This window comes from Takifugu flavidus, chromosome 6, assembly GCF_003711565.1.
Source record: "Takifugu flavidus isolate HTHZ2018 chromosome 6, ASM371156v2, whole genome shotgun sequence".
Classification (NCBI taxonomy): domain Eukaryota; kingdom Metazoa; phylum Chordata; class Actinopteri; order Tetraodontiformes; family Tetraodontidae; genus Takifugu; species Takifugu flavidus.
The window spans coordinates 1,893,762-1,916,401 of NC_079525.1; the positions used below are offsets into that span (position 1 = coordinate 1,893,762).

Sequence of the window (22,640 nt, forward strand, 5' to 3'; positions counted from 1 at the left end):
TAATTAATCCCAAAGGAGGGAATCCAGGACAGGAAGTGCCAAAGGAAACCGGAATTCCACGAGACCAAATTAGACAAAGACGGACACGACATCGCACAGCACCACAGTCCTCTGTTCTGGGATCCAAGCGGCTCAGTTGACCTCGTCTGTTCAGGAAAACAGAATTCCAGGGGTCCTTGTCTGTGGTCTGAGCTTCCTGGTTTACTTTAAGAGCAAAGTTTTCCTCCTTTACTCCCATGTGTGCAGTCGCTTTCCCATTGGAGAAGCCTGCAGTTTCAGATCAACAGCAGGAGGTCCCCTGATGACCCGTTCGGGGTTTCTGGAGACCCGTTTTAGCCCTAGTGGTGTCTCCTGATGTTGCACAGACAGACCTGGGCTTCTTGGCAGCTGTTCCCAAAGTCCTCCAGATCATTTTAAAGACAGTAATTTATTTTTAGATCCTTTAAAATCTCTTAAAGTCTCAGAAGCTGCTCTGAATCTGCTGTATATATACGTAAATAAAAGATTCAAATCTTATTTGACTTTGTATTTGCAGCCTCCGCCTGGCTGATCTCATCCACCCAGCTACTTTCTTAGTTGACCACAGGGTGGCGCTATCGTGTCGAGATGACAGCGCACTTCAACTCTGCTCAGTTTCTTTTCAAAGTTACAAACACAATTGGTTTCCTCATTAAAGTCCATCAGTGGTGCAATTAACAGCAAATCACTGGTGAGAAAGAGACGGGATTAATTTAAATCTTTATTCAATCCATTAACAAACTAAGAAACACAAAAACAACAGTGAACTATCTAAAAAAAAACAACCCCAAAACACAGGCGTCGAGGACTAAATGTCAGCGTCGGACAATAACAATGCTCGAACACGTCGAGTGTCGGGAGTCCTTGTCCTCTTTGCACGTTGCATTTAAGTACTTAAAAACTTAAAAATCCACCCGCGGCTAAGTTTTGTTGAACACCGACATGATTGATGAAAAGGGGGGGGGGCAAAAGGGTGCTATTAAATAACATCAATAAGGGCAACTTTAAGCCTCAATCGTGCTCTTATCTGGACGTCTTCGAGCCTGGGAGCGAGGGGATGTGAATCCGCTTCTTAATCCAAAAACAGCAACAACAGTCAGCTCCCCTGTCCTCATTTTCTACCAAACATTTTGGCGGGCAAGTTAGCAAGGAAATGAGCGGATATTGTTCCTGCGATGACGGCCTGAGCTCTAAAGGGATCAGACCCGGATCACTGACACAAGCCCGTGTGGTTGACTGGATGATTTAAGGTCACATGGGGGCCAACGGAGCCGTGGAAGGTGCCAGTTTTGTTTAAATCAATAAAACAGTTCAGCACATTCCCACAGCTGTAAAGACACCGACGGATCCTCGCATGTTAAATCTGCCTGGCGCGGATCGGCGACGATCCCCAGGCGGACGGAGGCGTCCAAAAGTTCGCGTTCGCCTCAACAGAGTTGCCGGTTTTGATCACGCGCGGCGATCCAAGCCGAGCTGGCTGCTGTTCAGATGACATTCACGTGGAGCGGCTCCGCAATCCGACTCGTTTAATTAGTGCAACATTTCCAGCCGAGGAAATCAGGAAATCAGTGACACTTGCTGACACTGTTCCTGCGAAGGTGTTTTTACAATTTACAGAACCGTTTGGTTGTGAGTGACCGAACGATCCAGCACCATCCATCACTGGTGTGTCAAGTATTTCTTTGCATAGGAAATGTCACAATAGCTAGCCGGCCGTTACCGTTATAGCTTAGCGACTGCGCTGAAGCTTATATCGAACATGAGAACGTCAAGCGCCTCTCCGAGGTTTACGAAACACTGAATTTAAATTCAACACTAGTATTTTTTTCAGCACTACTCGCAGCCAAACTCCTTTGAGCTGGAGGACAACAGGAGCAACAAGAGCAGCTCATTTACAGCATCAGCAAACAGAATCCGTTCCGCTCGGAAATAAGGCAGCAAAAGCGTCCCGTCACCTTTCAGAGGGCCGCCGTCTGCACGCTCCTCCAGGAGAACCCGGAGGAGGAAAGCAGAAAATAAGCGCTTTTTTTGAACGCACTGAAGGCTTCAGATTCGTCTATTTAAAAAAAAAAATCCTTCAACACCTTTAAAAAAAGAAAGTAGAAAAAAAAGTTCAGAGAATGGCTCCAAACCTTAAATATTTAAACCTGATACAGCGCGCACGGCCTGGGAACATCATCGGTGAGAGGCTGAGGACGACACGGCGGCGGGTTGGGTGGGGGAGGGGGGGCGGGGAACGGTCATAGGAGAAGAGGCGGAGAGCTGTGAGGATCCCTGGTTGCTACACGTTCGTCCGACATTTGGGGAAGATGGGCCCTCCCTCAAGCCTTCTCTTTCTTACTGTAGATGGGAGGGGGGGGGCATGGCAGGGGAAAGGGCAGAGGAAGGAAGGGTGAGGAGAAAAGAAAGTGGAAAAAGTCATCATCATCATCATCATCAACAACAACATCATCATCAACTGAAGCCAGAGCAGAGAAGGTCCACAATCGTAGCCTTTATCAAAGCAAAGGAGCTGAAAGAAGCATTTTGTATTGGAACGGCAGCACGGAGAGAGAAAATAACAGGTAGGAAAGATAAAAGATGCCTTCCGCCTGTAGGGGGAGGAACGAGGTGCCAAATGGTGCCTGAGAGAGGATGAACAGGCTCTAAAGAAACGGTGCAGCCTACAGAGACAGCAGAGGAGCCTGGAGAAGAAAGCGACAGGACGACCGGCGGAAGAGTGACGGTGGCAGCAGAACTTTCTGGTGGTCTGGAAAGGAACCAGGTAAGATTGGCAGGAGGAAAAGGCCGAGCGCCGAAGTGCTGCAGTGCGAGAAGCTGCTCTCGTTCTGTTTTGTACTTAGTCTTAGACTTGAACTTTTTCCCGAAGGCCCTCTCCAGCTCAGGGACGGACAACGTCAGGGTGAAGGAGCCGTCCGACTCTGACCTGACGACCCGGGCTTCGAGAAAACGTTGAAACAGGATTATAAGACGCACATTCGCACAACCGAATATCGAATTTAAACACATCTGAGATGGACACGTTCGAGTAGAAGGACCATTTTTGGGCTTTGGTCACACTGAAAGAACAAAAATCCAGTCCAAGTATGACATTATTCATTAGGAGCGGGATTCTCTCCCACCCGACGCTGTCAAACACACGTTTTTAGAGCTGATGTCATGACGGGAGAAGCTGCTGTTTTGATTGGCTGCCCTAAAACGTTAGCAGGCCATGACATCACTGCCAGGCTCGTGGTGGAGCCCCACTTAAGCCCGACGGGAGGAGAAATACTCAAGACAAACTGTCCGCGCTGATGGATGAAACAGCTACTGACGCCAAAATCAACATCACAGGAGGAAAAGCTCCACAGAATCCCACCGGTATCACTCGTAAACCCTTTTTACTGCCGATTAAAGTGTCTTCATGTACGTGCGTGTGTGTTGGTGGGGGGTTACCCACCCAGGTCGTTGTTGTTCATCATGGCGTTGGAGCCCCGTAAGCGCGGGCCCTGCTGGGTGAAATGATATCCAAACTTCAACAGCGTGGTGTTCTTCTCCAGCATGCTGGCTATCTCCATCTCAACCTTGTTTCCCAACGGCTGGCTCTGGGGCAAGAGGAGAGACCAGGAGAGGAATCAGGCCAAAAGATCTGCCGCGGCAGCGGGGACGGGGCGCGCCGCCGACCACGCACACCTGATTGTCTATCTTCAGCTCCTGCAGCGTGGTGTTGTGCTGCAGCGCCTCAATCAGGGCCAGGATTCCCGTCCCCGTGATGAAGTTGGACTCCACGTTCAGGCTCTTCAGCGTCGTGTTCACTCTCAGCATCTCCGCCATTGCCTGGAAAAGCACCAAACTCTTTAAATCCCTCTTTTCCTGAAGCGTGGTGGTGGTGGTGGGGGGGGGGGGGGGGGGGCACAGACAAATCGATTGGCTGTATTTATATGCAGATTAGTGAGAAATAAGTGGGGATTTATCCGACTCACGAAGGCGACAGGGTCGTTGCTCCTGGTTCCTACGATGCTGAACCTCTCCACCACAGTGTTCTTCATCAGGGCCTCGGCGTACGACTTCAGGGTCTTGATGGGTATGTTCTGAGCCAGGAGGAAAAAGCACTTTTCTTTTAATCACATCTCAAAAGAAGAAAAAACAACAAGAAAAAACCATAGAAAACCCAAACGCAGGCACCTTGATGTTGTTGAGGTTGACCTCCACCAGGTCAGGGTCGTTCCTCTTCATCCTCAGCAGGGTTTCTTCTACATCGGTGGAGTTGGGCTCTTCGTCGGGGACTGGTTTATACTGGGTGCACTGGATGACACCTGCATCACAGATGTTTACGGGAAGACGTGATTATAATCTGAAAACAACCGGCCCTCGTTGTTTTTCTTGGAGGTGAAAGCATCAGTATAGTGCTAACAGCTAGCAAAGAATCTGATTGAGAAGGAACAAAGATCCAGCCAACATGGCGTCACTTTACTTGTCTCAGATTCAATGTTTTTCTTTTTTGTAACTAAGAGATTCTTTAAAGTATGAGATCTATTTAAGGACACTGTCACTTGTATAAAAAATACATTTCACAATGATTAGACAAGAAGAGAAGGTTGTTCCTGCATGTACTGTTAAATCTCTGTATATATATAAGTGTGTGTGTGTGTGGTGTGTGTGTGTGTGTGTGTGCTTACTGTTGAGGCCTTGCTTGTTGACGATGGTACTGCTGGCCAGGGCTTCATAGTACTGCTGGTTGCTCATCAGGGTGTGCATGCCGAGGATGGCTGGAAGACATCAAGAACAACGGGGGTCAAAGGGCGACACACGTGGGCGCGGCACCAGCATGCACGTTAAGGCTCAGCAACATTCAAACCTGACGAACCTGAACTCCCCCCCTCCCAATGCATCACAATTACACAGGATGTTGATTTATTGGCCTCTTTCAATCTGTAAAGTCTCACTTCTCTGTCTGGCAACAGTAGATATGATAAAAAGGTCTCTCCTCTTCTATTGGTCACTTAATATAAATTAAAACCTTTTGCCAGAGAGATTAAGTGTACGAGAACAGTATGCAGGAACAAAAACATTTAGGCTCAAGTTGCTATTTGGGCAAGCGGAGGATGGATGCGGCGTACTGTAACATCATATAGACGAGGGACTGGGAGGAAATGGTATTTTAAGAATGAGAACACCAAAGATGCTTTTGCTGAACACATACAAACATTAACATAGCAGAAGGTCATCATTCCACACAAGTGAGATGCAGTGTGCAGGTACCCTGGGGGGTGGAGGTGATGGGTGGACTGACAGGATGGAGGATGAAAGGAAAGGAGGGAGTGCTGGAGGAAAAGGAGAAGATTAAAACGAAGGCAAAGTAGATGAACGAGGGGCTGTGAGCGCCTTTAGGGCCACAAAATAAAGAGGACTGAGGTTCAGCATCACATCCAGGCCTGTTTAAACACTCCATCGGTTAAAGAGTCTCAAAGATCAAGAGTTGAATGCACAAATGTGACCGGAGTTATCAACAAACGCGGCGCCGTCACCTGCGATATCGCAGAGCTCAGCGTCAGTGGCGCTGGCCAGAGCTTCTTCCAGCTCCGGCTCCAGGGTCACGCTCTCGATGATCGGGTCCACCCTCTTCTTCGGCACGTAGACCTTCCCTGCAACGCAAGGACGGAAAATTACACCGCGGTTGCGTCACAGACCGCCTGCTGTGCTCTCATCTTTCCCAGGTTAACACACACACACATTTTGTGGGGTATTTTTTGCATAGCTCGGTTGATCCATGTTTTGCTAACATCTCGCACCCCTGAACCAGCCTGTGGTCCTGCCGACTGACGGCGGGAGGCCTCATTCTCTGCTACGCCTGCGTGTCTGAGCTCTGGTAGCAGGGAGGCAAAGACCATGACGACAGTGGCAACAGCAGGACTGTCTAGAGTTTCTCAAAGACCCGTCTGGTATGTGTCACATACGCGGGCTGTGTCCAGCCTGAGGACAGGACCCGCATGCTACTGAGGTCCCTTCATTTGGTTACATTTGGCTGGAGCTTTAAACGAGTCAAAGCCAAATGAGCTTTACAGAACAAATGAAAAGCTCCAACCTCTCTTCTCCCCCGTGAACGGCACCAGGTCTTCTTTATCGGGATGCTCCTTGGCCTGTTTCTCCAGGTGGGCCAGCAGGTTGTCTCTCTGGAACGTCCCTGTGGGAGCTTTCTTCGTCTGGTCCTTCTGCCGCAATCCAGCCGGTAACAACGCGTTCTGAGCAGGACAAAACACGGACGAACAGCCGGTCGATTAAAACGCATATTGACTATCTGGGCGCCATTTAATGTTGACAAGGTCAGTAGGGACGTGGTTTCATGGGACGCACGTCGAAAATGGCTGCAGCACAGGAACACAGGAACCAGCTCCAACTCGAGAACCAAGAACCATCTGGACAGTGTTTAACCATCACAGTGTATATAGAATTCATTAGCATTGACAATGCTAATGAATTCTATATACACTGTGTAAACAGAGTAAAATAGATCACGGTTAAAAAGAAAACATACACATTTTGAGATTTGAGCCAAGGAAAACATGTAAAATACACAATGAAACCCTGGGGTGTCCCGGTCCCACATCACTCAGACGCTCCGCCGCAGCCTCAAGGCGGGAGCCAGAAGTTTCCCACAGCTTTGCCGCTTTAAGCAACCTTGACCGGTGAGTTCATACAAGCGCTACTTATAGTTTCATATCTTATCTGTGCTCTCGGCGCCAAGAGGCCTCTTTCCTCTCATAATTCTCAGCCTAATTCACTCACAATCCTCTCTGTAAGGTGGTCCGGGGACATTCTGCAGGAGACTTATCGGTTGGGATTATAGCCAGCGGTTTATCACACGATGGCCATTGTGTGCTTTCTCTCACATGCACTTTCATCTGTAGATAACAGGCACAACGTTATTTTTTACCAGTGTTAAACCCTTTCTGCCCTGTCCTCTACCTGCACCAGTCGCTGCTGTGAACACGTGAATGGAGGATACATAATGTACAAGCTACATTTCTCCAACAATTGTTAATTTTGCCTCATTTTGGTTTCCTAAAATGGGAAATTGTCTAATATCTACCAGGGCTGGAACGCAATGTTTCACAGATTTGTTTTGCAATGCGGCTGTTTGGTCCACTTTGGTCCTCTGAACTCTGGTCCACCGAAAGAGAAGCCAAAGAGAGCAAGTGGACCAAAGACAGGAAGTGGACCAAATAGGGGAAGAGGAACAAAGAGGGGAAGTGGACCAAAGAGGCGAAGTGGATCAAACAGATGTAGTGACCTTGCGCAACAATAGAGTCCTCGTGGTTTGGTCTGCAATCAAAGACGAGGTGTTATCGTGAACCAAACCAAGTTAAACTGCCCATTTTTGTCCCTATTCTGTCCCAAATCGAGTCCCTCGGACAATCCTGGTGGGAAATGGGCCAATAAAACCCAAAAGGAAATTCTTTAAAAATGTGAAAATCTTAGTTTTGGTTAGCCAGAAACGTATAACTCTGGAAATTAGGCAGCTGTTGTTGAAAAATGTAGCTTCAAACAACATCAAGGCTTTATTGGGGACGTTATTTCAGTATCTTACTGGAACTGATGGGGGAGGTCTTGCTGGGAAGGTTTAATGTGCGTTTCAAAGCAAATCAGGTACTTAAGGCTTGTGTAAGAGGTTGCCCCCATAAACAGACGCAAACAAGGTCAGAACACATGCGCTGTCTCTCCGTCTTTCTTCGGCTTGCGTCATCCAGCCCCTCTGGTTTCTCACTGCTGGCATCAGTCTCTTGAACACAGACACAAACACACCCACACGCACACGCTAACCCTGCAATTTATACCCTTGCAGTCATCCCCTTGGCATTGAGGGGGACTCCAGTCTCTTTATGAGAACCTTGGCATTCATCAGACAGATATTACAGCTGATCTTCCCACCTACGTCCCATGATGCATCACTGAAGGGACGCAACTGGCAGCGGATGTTTGCGATGTAGAGACACATCACCAAAAATGTGAAACCAGGACTAGTACAAGTGGAGTGGGTGCGGGTTAAACTACCGCATTCATTTACTTTGTAAAATGCCCTTAGTATGAAAAGCAACATCCACCACAAAGTTTCCCTTTAGGGTTCACACGGGAAATGACTCGAAAATTCAAAAGAACATCAGGAGATCAACAGAATCAAGAGAGCTACATAACGTTCCAGGCTGAACTCAACCATCAATACTCCTCCAGACGTTTGACACAAGCGTCAACATTTGCATCCGTCCAAACAGAAAGATCCGAAAAAAAACGGAAACGACACAAATGTACGCGACCTTTGTGCAATCGAAACCCACATATCTCACATTTATGAGTGAATATTGTATATTTTACACGTCACAGGGCGATAGAGTCATCAGGGGCCATGAGGGGACTCTCCTCACACAAACCCAGTGAAATGGGGAAACTGAACTCCAAACTTACATCAGGATCCAGCTCCTCTAACTCATCCTCTAATCGCTGCAGCTCTTCCTCTGAGAGTTTCTTCAACAGCTCATCCTCGTCTATGTCCCTGTACTTCTCCATCTCCTTCCTCATCACGGACATGATGGACACACCTGCAAAATGGGGAAAAGACAAAGGATTTGTCCCAGGAAACCTTTCCCGATGATGAGATTAGCTGCTGCTGCTAATGTAGGCTAACACTCACAATCAGATGATTTTAAATGCGTCCTCACCTTGATTTGCCCACCAAAAGAGGGTATCTATATCTGTGGATGGGAAAGCTGCAGATAAGGCATCCATAAGTGTAATATGGAATAAACAGTTTGGCATGATGTCATTGACAGTCCATTAATCTGACTTAGAAACCGCGCACACACCTCACACCTCCTCCAGATCAGGAACAGCGGTCGCAGCCAAGACAGCAGAGCTCCTGGAAACAGAGAAACATGGAGATGACAGAAGCAGAGAGAAGAGAGATTAATAGTTCATACAAGGAGAACGCAGTACACGCAGTACAGTTCACCGTTGTCTGTGGCCAAAGAACTCACTGAACACACACAACTTCAGGGTTATTTGCATGAATGTAGCCACGTTGAGAACAATCCTCAATTCACCACCCAGTGCTCAGAATTTGCTTTCACAGACGTGTTCCAAGTGATGCAGCATGTTGAACTCGACATTTCTGCATGAAAACGTGTCAGTCACACTGGTTCAGGGGTGCGCACAGGCCCGGGCTCTGAGACCAACATCGGAACCGGCCGAGTTTGAGCTAACAGAGATAGATTCCACCAGAATGTGATCCATATTTTACAGACACCTCATTTGATAAGAAACGGCTAAATGCTGATGTTAGCATCCACTGACCGGGAGATGTAGGTGGGTTCTCTAGTCTGGTACCGAGGCCACATCATGTGTGATAAAAATATGAAGAGTGTATCGTTTCCATCTATAAATATAACTGCTTTTTAGTCGGGGCTGCTGTGGATTAATATAGATTATTCATGACTAATTTATTATTAATAGTGCTCCATTTTGTTGGGGCATAAAATACTTATGAGAAAAGGCAAGACGGACCTTTAATGTGCATTTTATCTAAAGATTTAATGTCAGGAAAAGTTTTTATTTCCCCTCCTGATCGCCTCAGGGCCTTTCTTTCTTTTTGTTGATGTGTGACTGATGATGGATTAACTGGCTAAACGAGGAAAACGTGGAGAAACTGGATTACCTGGAACTGGGAGGGCTCTCGGTTCAACTGGTTGCAGGAGAGGTGCCAAAACCATGTTGGAGCACTGCCGAGGTGCCCATGAGCAAGGTGCTGAACCCTCAAATGCTGTCAAGGGCAGCTCGCTCAACAGAATCGTCTCATTTTAATGACTGCGTGGCTCTATTGAATGTTCATGTAAACTGCATAATAACAGAAAATTCCTAATTTAATAAAATAGTTCTTCTTCTATTAACAGTGTGTGTGTGTGTGTGTGGGGGGGGGGGGGGTTCTTTTGTTCTGCTTGTTCTAAGCACCATAACAAGACAGGTTTCTAAAGCCAAAGATGAAAAACTGGGCTGAGATCCAAATAATGCTACACTGGAGGACTCCAACCTGCTCTCATGATATCAAACAGACCAGCGCCTGTTTTTCCAAGCTCCTGCTTCAGCGGAGGGCAGGAAAGAAAAACAGCTGCAGATGAGTCGGACCGGGGTCGTCCCGGTGCGAGATCGTTAATCTCATGCTCGCAGAATATTTGGAACATCGTTGTGGGCAAAAGAAATGAAGGCGTTGAAAATCAATGATCAATAAAAGTGGCGATGGTTTAACTAGAACTAAATCACAACCACTGCACCCCATGAACTGGAGGGTAAATAGAAGAGGGGGTGGGAAAATGTAGGTTAATGTGTTTAAAATAGCGTTAGAAGGAATCCTACCTGCGCTGCACGTGGAATAACTCAAAGTTATTCATCATACACAATAATTATTGGCAAATAAAAACCAAAAAAAATGGTCTAATTAACATTTATAAAAACCCTGATCCTGAGTCGTGGAGGCGCAGGAGCAGCTGAACAAGGGCAATAAAAATGGTTTATCTCCTGGTAGCAAAAGCCCAGGATGAGCATATTTACAGCCGGCGTCATAATTTATGCTGTTTATCATCAGCGGTGCTGGAAGCGAGGCTTTATTATGACATGTGTATATGGTATCTGTCCAAAGCGGCTGGCGAGGGAACATTTGTTGCCATTGCAATGTTCTCTGAAATGACCCAGTTGAGAACAGCTGACAAGCCAACAGGTCTGCTACCCCCCCCCCCCCCCCTTAATGCACAGGACAGCGTCAGATGGCGTGTTTTTGTGCCCCGTGTGTCCACTCAAACACAGGTGTGACACATTAGAGGAGGCATATTTGACCCGGTCTGCATGTGTGGGGGTGATATGAGCCAACAAGTTAGATATTGGACCCACTGTTCTGATCCATGACGGCCGCCGTGTCCTTACTGTGGGGATAAACGTGGCGTCGTATATCACGGAGTAAAGAACGTTAGAACGTTAACATGCAGTCGGGGATCTGAGGTCAGGACGGTAGAGGTCAAACTTCCACACGCTTCTCTCCACTTTCACTGCTTTATAAAAGCTATCAAACGTGATCCTAATATCGGATTAGAATCAGACTAGCAGTAAAAAGTTTGTTTTAAAAAAATAGGGGCTGAAATTTGTAAACTGATCTAAGTTTCTCAAGAGGAATGGCTTCTGGCTTTTAGGATTTGGAATCCCAGAGCTTGGCAGGACCCATGAATGCATCATGTAGATACTGGAAGAATGTTTAGAGGAACAATTGTGTGTTGCCGGAGAGCAGGGAAATATAGAACTTCCCAAAAGTCACGGTGCTCCCTGCGCACTGATGGGCAGTAAGTGGGTCACACAGCCAGCACAAATGGAGGACAACTGACGGCATCTGACAGGACATGCTGACTGGAAACTTGACTATCTGTTGTTGGCTATTTCGATAAAAATCAGTCTAGAATAACTTGCTATCTGCACTTATGCACATGTTAATATGAATTAATAAAAAACATTTATAAATGCAGTACATGGAGGAGGCCTAATGGCTACTGAAAGACCTCTATGACCTCCCTAGAACCTTAAAAAAAAAAGGCTGACCCGCGGGTCGTGTTATTTAAACTGATAAATCACCATTAATATGACTGTCTACTTTTGTACATTATCTTTTTGAACTTGTTTTATTTGTTTCCGTACCTCCTCCAGTGCTATTTATAGCCGGACGGTCCCGCTGGGTGACAGCAACGAATAGTTTGACCAGATATGGTTTCCTCCAGAGCCGCCTGGAGTCGCACTGCTCGGCTCCGCACTGCTGCAGGCGCACACGCCGGGAATCCGTGAACGCACCACCAGCAACAGCAACCGCACCACACACACGAGAAAAAAAAATAAAAAAACCCAAAACAAAACCCCAAAGAGCCAAAAAAAAAAACCTCCACTAAAGCAAAGCGTCCATGACCCCAAAATAATCCCGAGTTCTGACGGTTCCCGCGTGCTTCCAAAGTTCCCTGCACCTCGTCCCAGGTCGGTTTGCAGCTGCTTCTCCTCTCCCACAAAGGGCAAAGTAGACTCATGGAGACCCTCCTCCCCCCGACACGGCTCCCCTATCAGTGATGTCAGAAAACCAACCCAGGGTTATAAAAATGACATATATATGTACAGTATAACTCCTATGAAATAGGACTATATAAGAGTTTTATCTAAATGTAACGTTGACTGAAGTGAAAAGTGGCCACAGACTGACATGAACTCATGTCCAATTTTGAGCCAAAGCAAATGCAGGGACGTCATTGTCAGATAATATTGATGTATTTGAATATGTGTCAGACTTTCTGTCTTCAACGTTTAGGAAATCTAAGCTAAAATGACAAAATTAAGCACAAAAATATCATTTGGATAACATGAATCAGGCCGCCTTCACTTCCTTGCTGCAAAGGCGTGAGAATTTAGTTTTCTGTTCCTTTTTAAAAAATCTTATTCCAAGTTTTGTTTTGTGGTTGGGGGGCCTCTCCAGCAGATGGCGCCCTAGGCACGTACCCTTATTGCCCCTTTTCCGCCAAAGAGGTTCCCAGTATTGTCCAGCTCTTTGACTGACCATCTACGTTTTTAGTGATAGACTAACTAATGCAATGTATTATTTCAAACAACAAAAAGTCATATGTATGAGCAGCAAAGGGCATCCTACCTCCAGAACCATGAGGTGGACTAAGGCAGGCAGGATGGACGGGCAGGACCAGCAGGATCGGCAGGACCGGCGGGCAGATCAGGGAACTTCTGGAGAAATTATCTCACCTTCCGTTGAGTTCATTTACATCCTGATAACAGTTTTGTGGAAATCGGACGAGTGCGTCGCTGTATGTGGGGATTGTGTGAAAGAAAACCAGCATGGCAGTTCCATTAAATGCACTGATAAAAGATGCAGCTCAATGAATGAGTCACATAGATAAATCACGTCCGTTGGTCATATTTCCCAATGACCCGAGTTGAGTCTTTATTTAGAGATCAATCAGGAACTTTGGGACTGCACCATGAGATCTGCCCTCCTCTGAGGGACGGTCAATGGCTGCCCTCACTCTCTCTTGGGACTCTGCACGCCGAGTTGTCGTTTCCCGTAGCAACCGTCTGGCCATGCCTTTTTTAACAACAGGATTAATGGTAAATATTGTAGAGTAAAGCCTGTGGATTCAAGAAATAGGTAACAAAGCCATTTGCTGAATTACAGATTACTGGCTGGGTCTTCTCCCTCTTACTTGAACAATCGTTAGAATCTGACCTCTGCTCTGCTGTGTTCTGCACATTATCATCAGGCATCTGGACTAATCTCAATCCTTGTTCCCCAGTGGTGGAAGGACCCCCCCAGGAGCGGGGGCTACCTGGACAGGAGACAAGCTGAAACTGTTCTTTGAAGGGTTCATCCCCCCCTGCTGGTCCATCCCATACCTCAAAGGCCTTAACACCTCCTCAGTCATCAAAGTGCCCCAGACTCTCCCTACCTGCCTCTTGCGGGGCTCTTTCATTCATTACCCCCCTCCCCTTCCACCACACGACTGTGACAAAAGGCCAGACGGAGACACAGCTGGAGAGGAGGACAGCCTCGGTCCTGGCCTCCTCCCCTTGACAGGTATTTGCCTTCCTGTGTGATTCCTCTGCCTCAGTTAAAGGGGCTGGTGCTCTGGGCGATGTCCGGTATGTTTCTGGTGTCAAAGAGCTCTGAAGGTGTTCTGGCCTCATCCCCATGACCAGAACACCTTCTGTGTTTTGTCCACACCTCAGCTTGAACTAAAAACCCTCTGCAGGCTGAGCTTCCACCGCCCCATATAAATAGAACGTTTGTCTCATTTAGATCATATGAAGGTGGCACATTATCAAAATGAATTGGCGAGTTAGAAAGATTTAAAATTCATTAATGACTATTATCTATTGTTAATCCTGGTTTGATTTTTTTTAATCAAATTATTCACAAGTGTATTACAAACTATTTGAGGCAGGAGAGATTTAAGCGTCCAGGGAAGTTCTATAATTCTTCTCAAACAAGAGTCACACATTGACTGTATAGGCTAAAACAACCTTTTTAATAGAGGATTAACATTCAAACAATGAACAAATGCAACAAATGAAAATATTTTCTGAAAAATGAAGCTGCTAACTGTAAGGCTGATATAGAAGAAATATAAATGTATGAGCGAGAGGCCACTCAGCTAATGAATAGATACAAATAAAAATGTGTCATCCCCTCAAAAATGAATTTGAGCTGCGAACTGTGACGTCTGAAAATTAAGTGAGCAGATAAACCTGACAGGAGCTCCATCAGGCTCTAGACGGCTCAGCACTGATGTCTGCCATGAGGCTGTGAATCCAAATGTCCTTGTCCTCCAGAGAAGTGTCCACCAGGTAAACTGACAGCCTGCAGTTCCACAGGTAACCTTTCACGTCTGACAAACTCTCCACCTTTGCCACCAGTGGTCGATGCTCAACGTGCTTCCTGAACAACATCGATGCTTCGTGTGACCACTGGGTCACACCTGTGGGAGGAAGTTTGGGAGTGAACAGACTGCTGAAAGTTGCTGGGATAAAACCTCTCATACCTGCCAGCTGTGCAACCACTGCCTGGAAGGGGAGCTGTCTGAACTCCATGATCAGGGGCTGGAACACACTGCTGTGGACTACTTTAGTTTTACCGTAGTCCAGCTCATAGATCCGCACGGACTCGCCGTCGGGAATCTCCTTCACCTGCACCCGGTACCATCTAGATAAAGGAAGACCTCAGGTAAACTCTGACGTGTCACCAAACAGTGGAAGGACTTCAGACTCATCATCACCTACTTTTTGCCCACTTTTGCAGCGTACACCTCTCCTTTCTGGACACAAACGGTGCAGCCATCTTTCCACTTCCGGGTATAATAAAGGAACATGTCTCCCATCAGGATCGTCAGTTTATGCATATCCAGCCAGGGCTGCAGCACAAAGTGACCAGGGTGATCTGCCAAGGTCACAAACACATCCATGTACTGACCAACCTGAGAGAGGAGAGGTGGGGAGGTGAGGTGAGGGGAGGGATCCTTCAGGCCAAACTAGCAGGTGTATGAAGACCACACACACCTGAGGGAGCTCCACAGGGGGAGGCAGTGGAAGAGTTAGTGTCTCAGGTGCCACGGTGACCTTCAGACATGAGGACATGTCTGCTCCACAAAGAGGTTCATTTCTAACACTCACAGTTGGGTTTAAGGCTGGACAATGAAGCACAAAGGTGTCAACCAATGTTCTCACACAAGTCATTTGGCATCTGTCTTTTACAGTATTAACCTTTGTCCTCACTCAGGCTCAGGCTGACAAATGCGTTCTTCGGTGTTCTGGTTTGGCTCCATGGTTCCGACTGGGCCAGCCGACGGTTGATGCTCTTGTCCAGCTCCAGACTTTCAGCACCGATGAAGAGGTACATGTAGACGACAAAGTCCTCTTTCTGCTGCTCCAATTCCAAGATCTGAAATGATGATCAGGAATAATAGTAAAAAAGTTAAAATACATATAAATGATGCAACTCGTAGGCTTCATTTGTCTGTATGACAGAAGCTCTCAAGACGACCCATCAAATAAAGTAAGGCGAGTCTATCTAAAGCAGCAACATATCAGAATTATCATTATGCGTGTGAGGTCACACAATGACAGTAAAGTTCCATCTGTGGATGGGTCGATACAGACTATCCATTCCAAACTGTTACCATTATTTTACAGTCTTCAGCCCCCAGGACAGCCTCCTTCACCAACAGGACAGCCTCTGGACTCCAGCGTCCCTCTGGAACTTTGAGTTCAGCCAGTCGACATTTGGTAATCTGAATCAACAGCGCAGCATCGTACAGAGTTACACATGTAAACAAAGACATGGAGCCATAAAACCACTAAGAGGGAATCAGCTGACCTGTGGTGGGATGACGGTGAAGCCTGGGAGTAAAGCGGGGGGGAACTCTCGGAGCTCTGTCACGTCTACAGTCATTGGAAGGCCCGAGTCAATGAAGAGGATCTCTACTACCTTGCTGTCATACGTGACTGTGATCTAAACACCAAGAGACATTTTCACATGAACGTGTGCTGCATCAGAACAATCTCAATCTTATCAGGTCAACGACACCACAGCGACTCCCCCCTCACCTCCACTCTGGACCACTTTCCTTTGTACTGGGCTAAACAAACTTTGCCACTGAAGGGTCTGGACACCGCAAATGTGGACGGCACCTGGACATCAAGAATTCACCAGAGTGCACCATAGTCAAAGAGCAAACATTCCAGAGACATAAAAGGACATATGTTAAGTCATATTATACAAATAAGAAGGTAAATTTAAGTGGAAATTGGCAGGCAATCGATCAACTATGAACCTCTAATAATTTACCCAACATTTATTAAATCGAACTTTGCCGTCACTAATGATCAAGGTTGGCTGTTTTTCACCAGGAAACTCACACGCAGAATGCCAAATGTTTGGAAGGAACACAAGAAATGATGCCTATTTTTAACATTGATTAACAAAAGGTCAATTTATAGCATACGTCCCTACCTGGGAGCTAAAGATGGCTTCCGTTTCCTCCAGGAGTTTGCAGAGTCTTGCTCTTCCTCTCGAAGGCAGCTGGCAGTAGATAATTCCCTCGGGATCCACGTTAGTGACACACACATCCTGATAGGTTGCCTTCACCTGCAGACATTTAGATGATGAAGGGTGGAGGATGGGAGGGGATCATGGTTATTATGAGACTAACACACTTGGGATCAAACCCCACAAGACTGGAATCAGTTTAGAAAATAGGCAACGCTACTCACAATCAGGGGGTTGTTCATGTTTCGGTCCTGCAGAGCCTTCAGGCATGTGGAGTTGATGTTGATATCATCATCTTGGGATGTGTCGTATAACACTACCAGAGGGGGTTGATTTTCCTGACGTGGCTCTATTGTTTCCATCAGAAGGATCTTTCCAACCAACTTGTTTAGAGAGGAGAGCACCGATGGATGGGAACAGAATGCTTGTAGGCCTGGCAGGAGAGGACATTTGTTCTTTGTGTGCTTATTGTACCCTAAAAAGGAATTTATTGATCTGTTGATACCTGCAAGTCGAACACATGTTGCCTGAAAAGGCAGAGACAAGAAATCCCGATGGAGCTGCAGCACGTTAAGCCGAGTGGTTTCTACAAAAAATCCATAGTCCAAATAGTACACCTAGAAATCAGAAAGATAGATGAAATAAAAGCTTAATTTTCTGCTGCTAGGCTTGAACATTCGGCAGCTATATGACATCTGCCCCTAACCCCCCCCGTCCTGGCACAGACGTTCAACCAGATAAACATCACCTTGACTTTATCTGGTGAAATGAGCTCTATGACCTGAGCTCGAGTCACTTCCTCTCCATCCTCCTCCCTGACTGCTACCAGCTGACCCACAACAGGTTTAGAGAGAGGCTTCTGGACAGAGCTTTGGTTGTAAAAGGAGCACATGGTCTCTTCCATGGCCTCTTGGGCGTTGGAGTAGTTCTCCCCTACAAACCTAAAGAGGGGGAACATTTTAGGGGACATAATATAATAGGAGAGCCTTGGAACATCGTATGCACCTCACCTTATAGTAACAGCATTGCTGCTGTTCACGTCAGTAATCAGCACAGAGGAGTACTGCACCGAGGGACCAACCAAACAGGGAGGCATCACAGGACCCCACACCTTCACACCAGAAGGTAGCTTCTGTTCTTTACACTGCTTGTCTTCATCATCTGGGGCTTCTGTAACTGTTAGGCTGGAGTAAAGGATTGCCTGAATGCACAAAAGTGCATCGGGCACAATGTTTAAAAGAGTAGCTGTTCACAAGTCCGGGAGGCTTTAGCTGAGTGAGTTTTAGCTGTTACCACCTTGTTAGCTTACCTTTGTCTTGTCATGTGCTAACGGGTATTCCACTCTGCAGATATCCAGGAGGAGAGACAAGTTGTCCAAAATCTGCTCAGGGAACGGCACCTTGTAAGTGTCCATATAGAGTTTGGGTAAAGCAGAGGCCCATACGCCCTGACCACACTGGCACAGAATTTCCTTTACGCGCACAAAGACCTTTGATGGAACAACAGAAGATTCGGAGGGAGGACGGGGAGTCGAACTGGAGGGAGTGGAAAAACCCTCCTTCGAGGAGGTTAGAGTTTCTGGACATGTTTGACCGTTGGAACCGTGTTGAGTGGCTGGAGACGACAAGGCAAGGGCTGGGCGCTGGAAGCTTTGATGTCTAAGAGTTTTGGGTAAATTCTGTCTGACTTGAACTCCAACGCTGTCCCCGTTTATGAGATGAACAGACTTGGTCAGGTGGGGAGGAGCAGTGGAGCTGTGAGATGAAGGGGGGTTATGGCTTGACCCTGCAGGAGCAGTGGAATGAGTGGATGCTACAGAAGTTCGCTTCGGTGCTGATGGATGTGATGTTACTGGGGAGGGAGCGGCGCTTAATGTGGTGGGTGGCGTCACAGGTCGCAGGGATGGTTTAGGGGGCAGAGGGGGGTAGATGAGACGGTCAGACTGGCGCGCGATGGAAGGTTTCTCAATCTGCAAAGGTCACAAAAAGCAGAAAAGAGAACTTTCAAAGCTAAACAAATGAGTGCTAAATCTGGAGAACAACATGAATGTTGCATTTATAGCTTGACCAGATTATGAGCAAGCCCAGTGGGTAACTTACGATACAGATGTCTGTCCACTTCGCCATGTCAATCAGTGCATGAGGGTGCAGATTCTCTCTGAACATGTCACGATAGAACACTGAGAGTTTGGACATCCACAATCCACTGCAGTATTTCTCCAGCAGTTTAGACATTCTCCTCCGTACCAGCTCCACATTATAGGAACCAGACTGTATAGAACAATTTCATAACATCATCAGTACAGAGATATTCTTTATGTTCATGATGATAACGACATATGTTCATTTATTGATACACTTCAGGGAAATATTAAATTGGGATAGTGCATATACATTGATGTGTCCACCTGTACATTCTGAAATAAACAAGGGTACCAAACCTCATAGTTGTTATTTATCCAGACTTCTTGTGGGGGCTTTTCTAAAAGAAAATAAGAGGTTAAATTACAAATGCTGAAATTGGTACCGTATTTTTCGGACTACAGGGAACACTTAAAATGTTGTCAAAAATTGACTGTGCGCCTCAAAATCCGGTGCGGCTTGTGTATGGATTAATTATGTTTGTGCTTATTGACGTCAGACCAATTTTAAAACCTGTCAAAATGTTTTAATGCGACTTTGGTAAAAAAAAAAATGAATAAATCAAGTGTGGGTGTGTCATACTTCGCTGTAGTTCTCGGTCGCCAGGCTAATGGACAGAAACTACCACCCACGGTCATTTTCAAGAGCCAGACTTTGCCAAAAGGAAAGTTTCCAGCCGTCTTTTTCCACAAATCTCCGTCCTGACTGATCTGCGACTCCATGCGCACCCACCTCACTGATACTGTCAAAATTCAAATGAAGAAAACTAATTCGGAGCTTGCCGTAATTCCAGGTGGGTTGACAAAAGAACTCCAACCGCTGGATATTGGTGTCGACAGGTCGTTCAAAGGTACTGAATCGAGATCTGCGTGGGAACATCGGATGAAAGAAGGCGAACACACATTCACCAAGACAGCGCCGGGCGAGTTACGCCACCATCTGCCAGTGGACCGTGGATGCCTGGGCTAAAATATCAGTCTCAAGTGTCGTCCGAGCTTTCACGAAGGCTGGAATAATCCCCGAACAGCTGATTAACAGCAACGAGTCTGACTCGGATAATGATGTCCCTGATGCTGAAATCGCCCAGCTGTTAAACTCAAGACAGTGAAGACTTTGATGGATTTGTTGAAGAGGAGTGAGCTGAAAAGTGGGTGTATCGTTTTGTGTTTTTGTTTTAGTTTGCTTAACGCGCATTATAAACCGGTGCGGCTAATGTATGGGGGAAAAAAAAAAACCTTCAGAACCGTTTGTTGGCAGTGCGCCTTATGGTCCGGAAAATACGGTACATTTTATATGCAACATGTTGGTTTATCAGGTAATTATACGCAGTATAAGTTTGGTTTTGGTAATATTGTCCAATCTTTTCAGTTTAGTGGATTTTCACAATGAGATTTTCCTTAAATACCCAATACTACAGGGGAGGGTGAACAAGGATGACGCTGAGGATCCGTTTCAGTCATTTATTTTTGACCTGCACTATCCAAAATGGTGCCACATACCTCTCAGCTTCTGTCCATTCGCATAAGTCATCACCTTCCTGTTGACAACATGGCAGCATTAAAAGACTAAAGATGTTCAAACAACATTTATACAACGGAACTGCAACTTCAATGAGCAAACATCCTCCTAAACAACTGTTCAATAAATGAGTTCAGCACTCTTAAAGCTTCCCTGTGCGTGTACTCACCTCACAGGCTTATTGTAATGTTTCATAATTTTGGGTCGACCAGATTTCTTGGAGCTCTTCTGCTTGGCTACCAGCTCAGCAATGTGGGATGTCTCTTGACACACTACAGCAAAGCATTTCAACTACAGAACAGATTTAGATCATAAACGAATGTTTCTGAGCACATTAGATGACACACAAATAAATAACTGCATCGAGCCTTACCTGCCCCATGTCGTACCCGAGGCGGACGACGGAGGGGATGCTCCGGAGGTAGTCTTCAATGTTAGAGTACCCCAGCCTCTTTAGGGGGATGCTCTCCCCACACAGCGAGTGGTAATCGGACTGGATGCTGCTCACAGGCACGCCTTCCTTACTGGATTGCAACACGGCCCGCAGCAACTTTTCAATGGACTCGTTGTCCACCATTGTGGTATTTTCCTACCGAGGTCTGAAGACGGCAAATGGATTTACTGGTGATTAAACACATTCCAGGAAACAGTAATGCAGAATCCATTCAGAGAGATGATGGGAGCTACTAAGGTTCCAGATCATGGAATTGGCAATTTGTGATTTAAACCGTGTGATTGGGCCAGTTTAACCATCCCATTACTGGTAATTAATCAACACATGTTCTCTCTTGCTGCTGGTCTAAATACTTCAGCATTTGTGTCAATAAGCGGCACATTTAACTTGGAAGCATTTTTCACCTAAAATGTTATGTTTTATTTTTTAAATCAAATACATTCCTATAAGAACTAAAATCGGAGAAAAATGCGGCATTATCACCAATGAGGTCAGTTAGCCAATGAAGAGTTCAAAATGCCAAATTTCACAAGAACATCGCTTTTGCCATCGGAAAAACACGCTTTAAATCGTGATTTTAAAGTTGGTTTCTTAAGCCACACAAGTGGACTTTAAAGAACCAAAGAATTTTACACTAAAGTGACAAGATGGCGTCACCGGAAAGCGTGAACGTCCTGGGATCGATACCCGCAGAGATCGATACCCGCAGGACTCAAAGTCGGCTTGTGGCGCCAAGGAGTCTTTCGGGTGTTTTAGTTTTTAGTTTTAACATCGGTATGTTTAGTTTTCTTATGTATGTGCGATTCCGCCTGAAACCAGAACCTGTTTGGGATGTATGGTTCCATTAACCTTAACCGAAGCGTTAATTGGTTAGCCAAACCTCGGGAACAGCGATTCGAATGATGAGGCTGGTTCACACCCAACACGGGAAAATAGCACTTAATTAAACAATTAAATGAACTGTGAAACTGCAATAAAACTGATTAAATGTATACACTACTTAGTATGTCATAGCTAAATAAAGAAGGGAAAAAACAATCTTAACTTACTTTGCTCACTACGATGCCCTGAACGTTCAAGTAGTTCTTCTTCGTGGGTTTAAGGCCTTCCTAATTGAGACAAGCGGGGCCAGGAAATGTAGAAACGGCGCCACCTGCTGGATGCCCATCAATGTGACCGGTGTACATTTTAGTCAGTTTCCTGGATATAAAAATGGAAATGTAAATAAAACAATAATTATTTCCCCAAAACCTGAGTCAAATGTCGCCCTTTACGATGGATGTATTGACAACAGCTATATTTTCTTACTGGGGTTAAATAATTTTTCTAATTTGTGCAATTTCTTGAAGTAAGTTTCTACAATTTAAAATCAATGCACACTTTTAGATGTCAGAATGACAGTTCCAAAAACTAAACTTCTAATATATGCTGATGTAAAAGCTTTGCTCTACGCAAGTATTTCTTTAGACTTCAATCACCTTAATCTTAATAGGTATGTGAGTAATTATGTACATTCACGACTTATTTTGACTAGAAGTAACACCTTTGGATATTTGGTGAGATTTTTAAAAATCTTTAACCATCGTCACACTGCAAACATTCATACACTGGCTGCACTTGCTAAAACAGTCAATGCCTTTTTAATAAAAAGTCAACATCATTACTTTTTTCAGGCAACATTTTAGTTTGAATCATGTGAAATCAATCCACAGCAACGCATGTATCAATTGTGCAACAATCATAACACAACTTATGTCAAGAGTAAAGTGGTGGGGGAAAAAAAAGTTTGATTTAGCTTTGTCGTTAATACAATTTAGTTTTATTGAACCAAAATACTTTCAATTATAATATTTTCAATTTAAATATCTGAAGTCAGATTAAATCCTTTTTATAAACTGCCCTGAAAATCTCTAAG

At 45.6% G+C, this 22,640-nt stretch overlaps 2 protein-coding genes across 9 annotated transcripts; both read right to left on the reverse strand.

The window, feature by feature from the left end:
- Positions 1 to 723: 723 nt before the first annotated feature.
- tmod1 (tropomodulin 1) lies at positions 724 to 12,254 on the reverse strand. Of its 6 annotated transcripts, XM_057036319.1 has the most exons (13): positions 11,722 to 12,249; positions 8,856 to 8,908; positions 8,712 to 8,744; positions 8,458 to 8,591; positions 6,083 to 6,239; positions 5,526 to 5,642; positions 4,677 to 4,766; positions 4,183 to 4,313; positions 3,981 to 4,088; positions 3,691 to 3,834; positions 3,458 to 3,602; positions 2,858 to 2,957; positions 724 to 2,358 (listed from the first exon to the last, which is right to left on the reverse strand). In XM_057036319.1, exons 4-13 carry the CDS (start codon positions 8,578 to 8,580, stop codon positions 2,340 to 2,342), a joined length of 1,134 nt encoding a protein of 377 aa, XP_056892299.1. In that variant the 5' UTR covers positions 8,581 to 8,591; positions 8,712 to 8,744; positions 8,856 to 8,908; positions 11,722 to 12,249; the 3' UTR covers positions 724 to 2,339. The 6 variants fall into 6 exon arrangements, with proteins under 6 accessions (XP_056892299.1, XP_056892300.1, XP_056892297.1 ...); XM_057036320.1 differs by lacking the exon at positions 2,858 to 2,957 and having other exon boundaries at positions 11,722 to 12,248; XM_057036317.1 differs by lacking the exon at positions 724 to 2,358 and having other exon boundaries at positions 2,382 to 2,957; positions 8,458 to 8,590; positions 11,722 to 12,254.
- Positions 12,255 to 14,077: 1,823 nt separating this feature from the next.
- On the reverse strand, positions 14,078 to 21,914 carry tdrd7a (tudor domain containing 7 a). Of its 3 annotated transcripts, none has more exons than XM_057034929.1 (20): positions 21,775 to 21,912; positions 20,645 to 20,870; positions 20,441 to 20,562; positions 20,253 to 20,290; positions 19,053 to 19,093; positions 18,712 to 18,882; positions 17,922 to 18,581; positions 17,623 to 17,813; positions 17,361 to 17,553; positions 17,118 to 17,229; positions 16,837 to 17,045; positions 16,577 to 16,711; positions 16,171 to 16,254; positions 15,941 to 16,075; positions 15,744 to 15,854; positions 15,340 to 15,505; positions 15,124 to 15,251; positions 14,848 to 15,041; positions 14,610 to 14,770; positions 14,078 to 14,546 (listed from the first exon to the last, which is right to left on the reverse strand). In XM_057034929.1, the coding sequence occupies exons 2-20, from the start codon at positions 20,846 to 20,848 to the stop codon at positions 14,332 to 14,334; spliced, it is 3,270 nt and encodes a 1,089-aa protein (XP_056890909.1). In that variant the 5' UTR covers positions 20,849 to 20,870; positions 21,775 to 21,912; the 3' UTR covers positions 14,078 to 14,331. The 3 variants fall into 3 exon arrangements, 2 of the variants coding, with proteins under 2 accessions (XP_056890909.1, XP_056890908.1); XM_057034928.1 differs by having other exon boundaries at positions 15,328 to 15,505; XR_008950902.1 differs by lacking the exon at positions 14,078 to 14,546 and having other exon boundaries at positions 14,848 to 14,978; positions 15,042 to 15,251; positions 15,328 to 15,505; positions 21,775 to 21,914.
- Between the last annotated feature and the right edge of the window lie 726 nt (positions 21,915 to 22,640).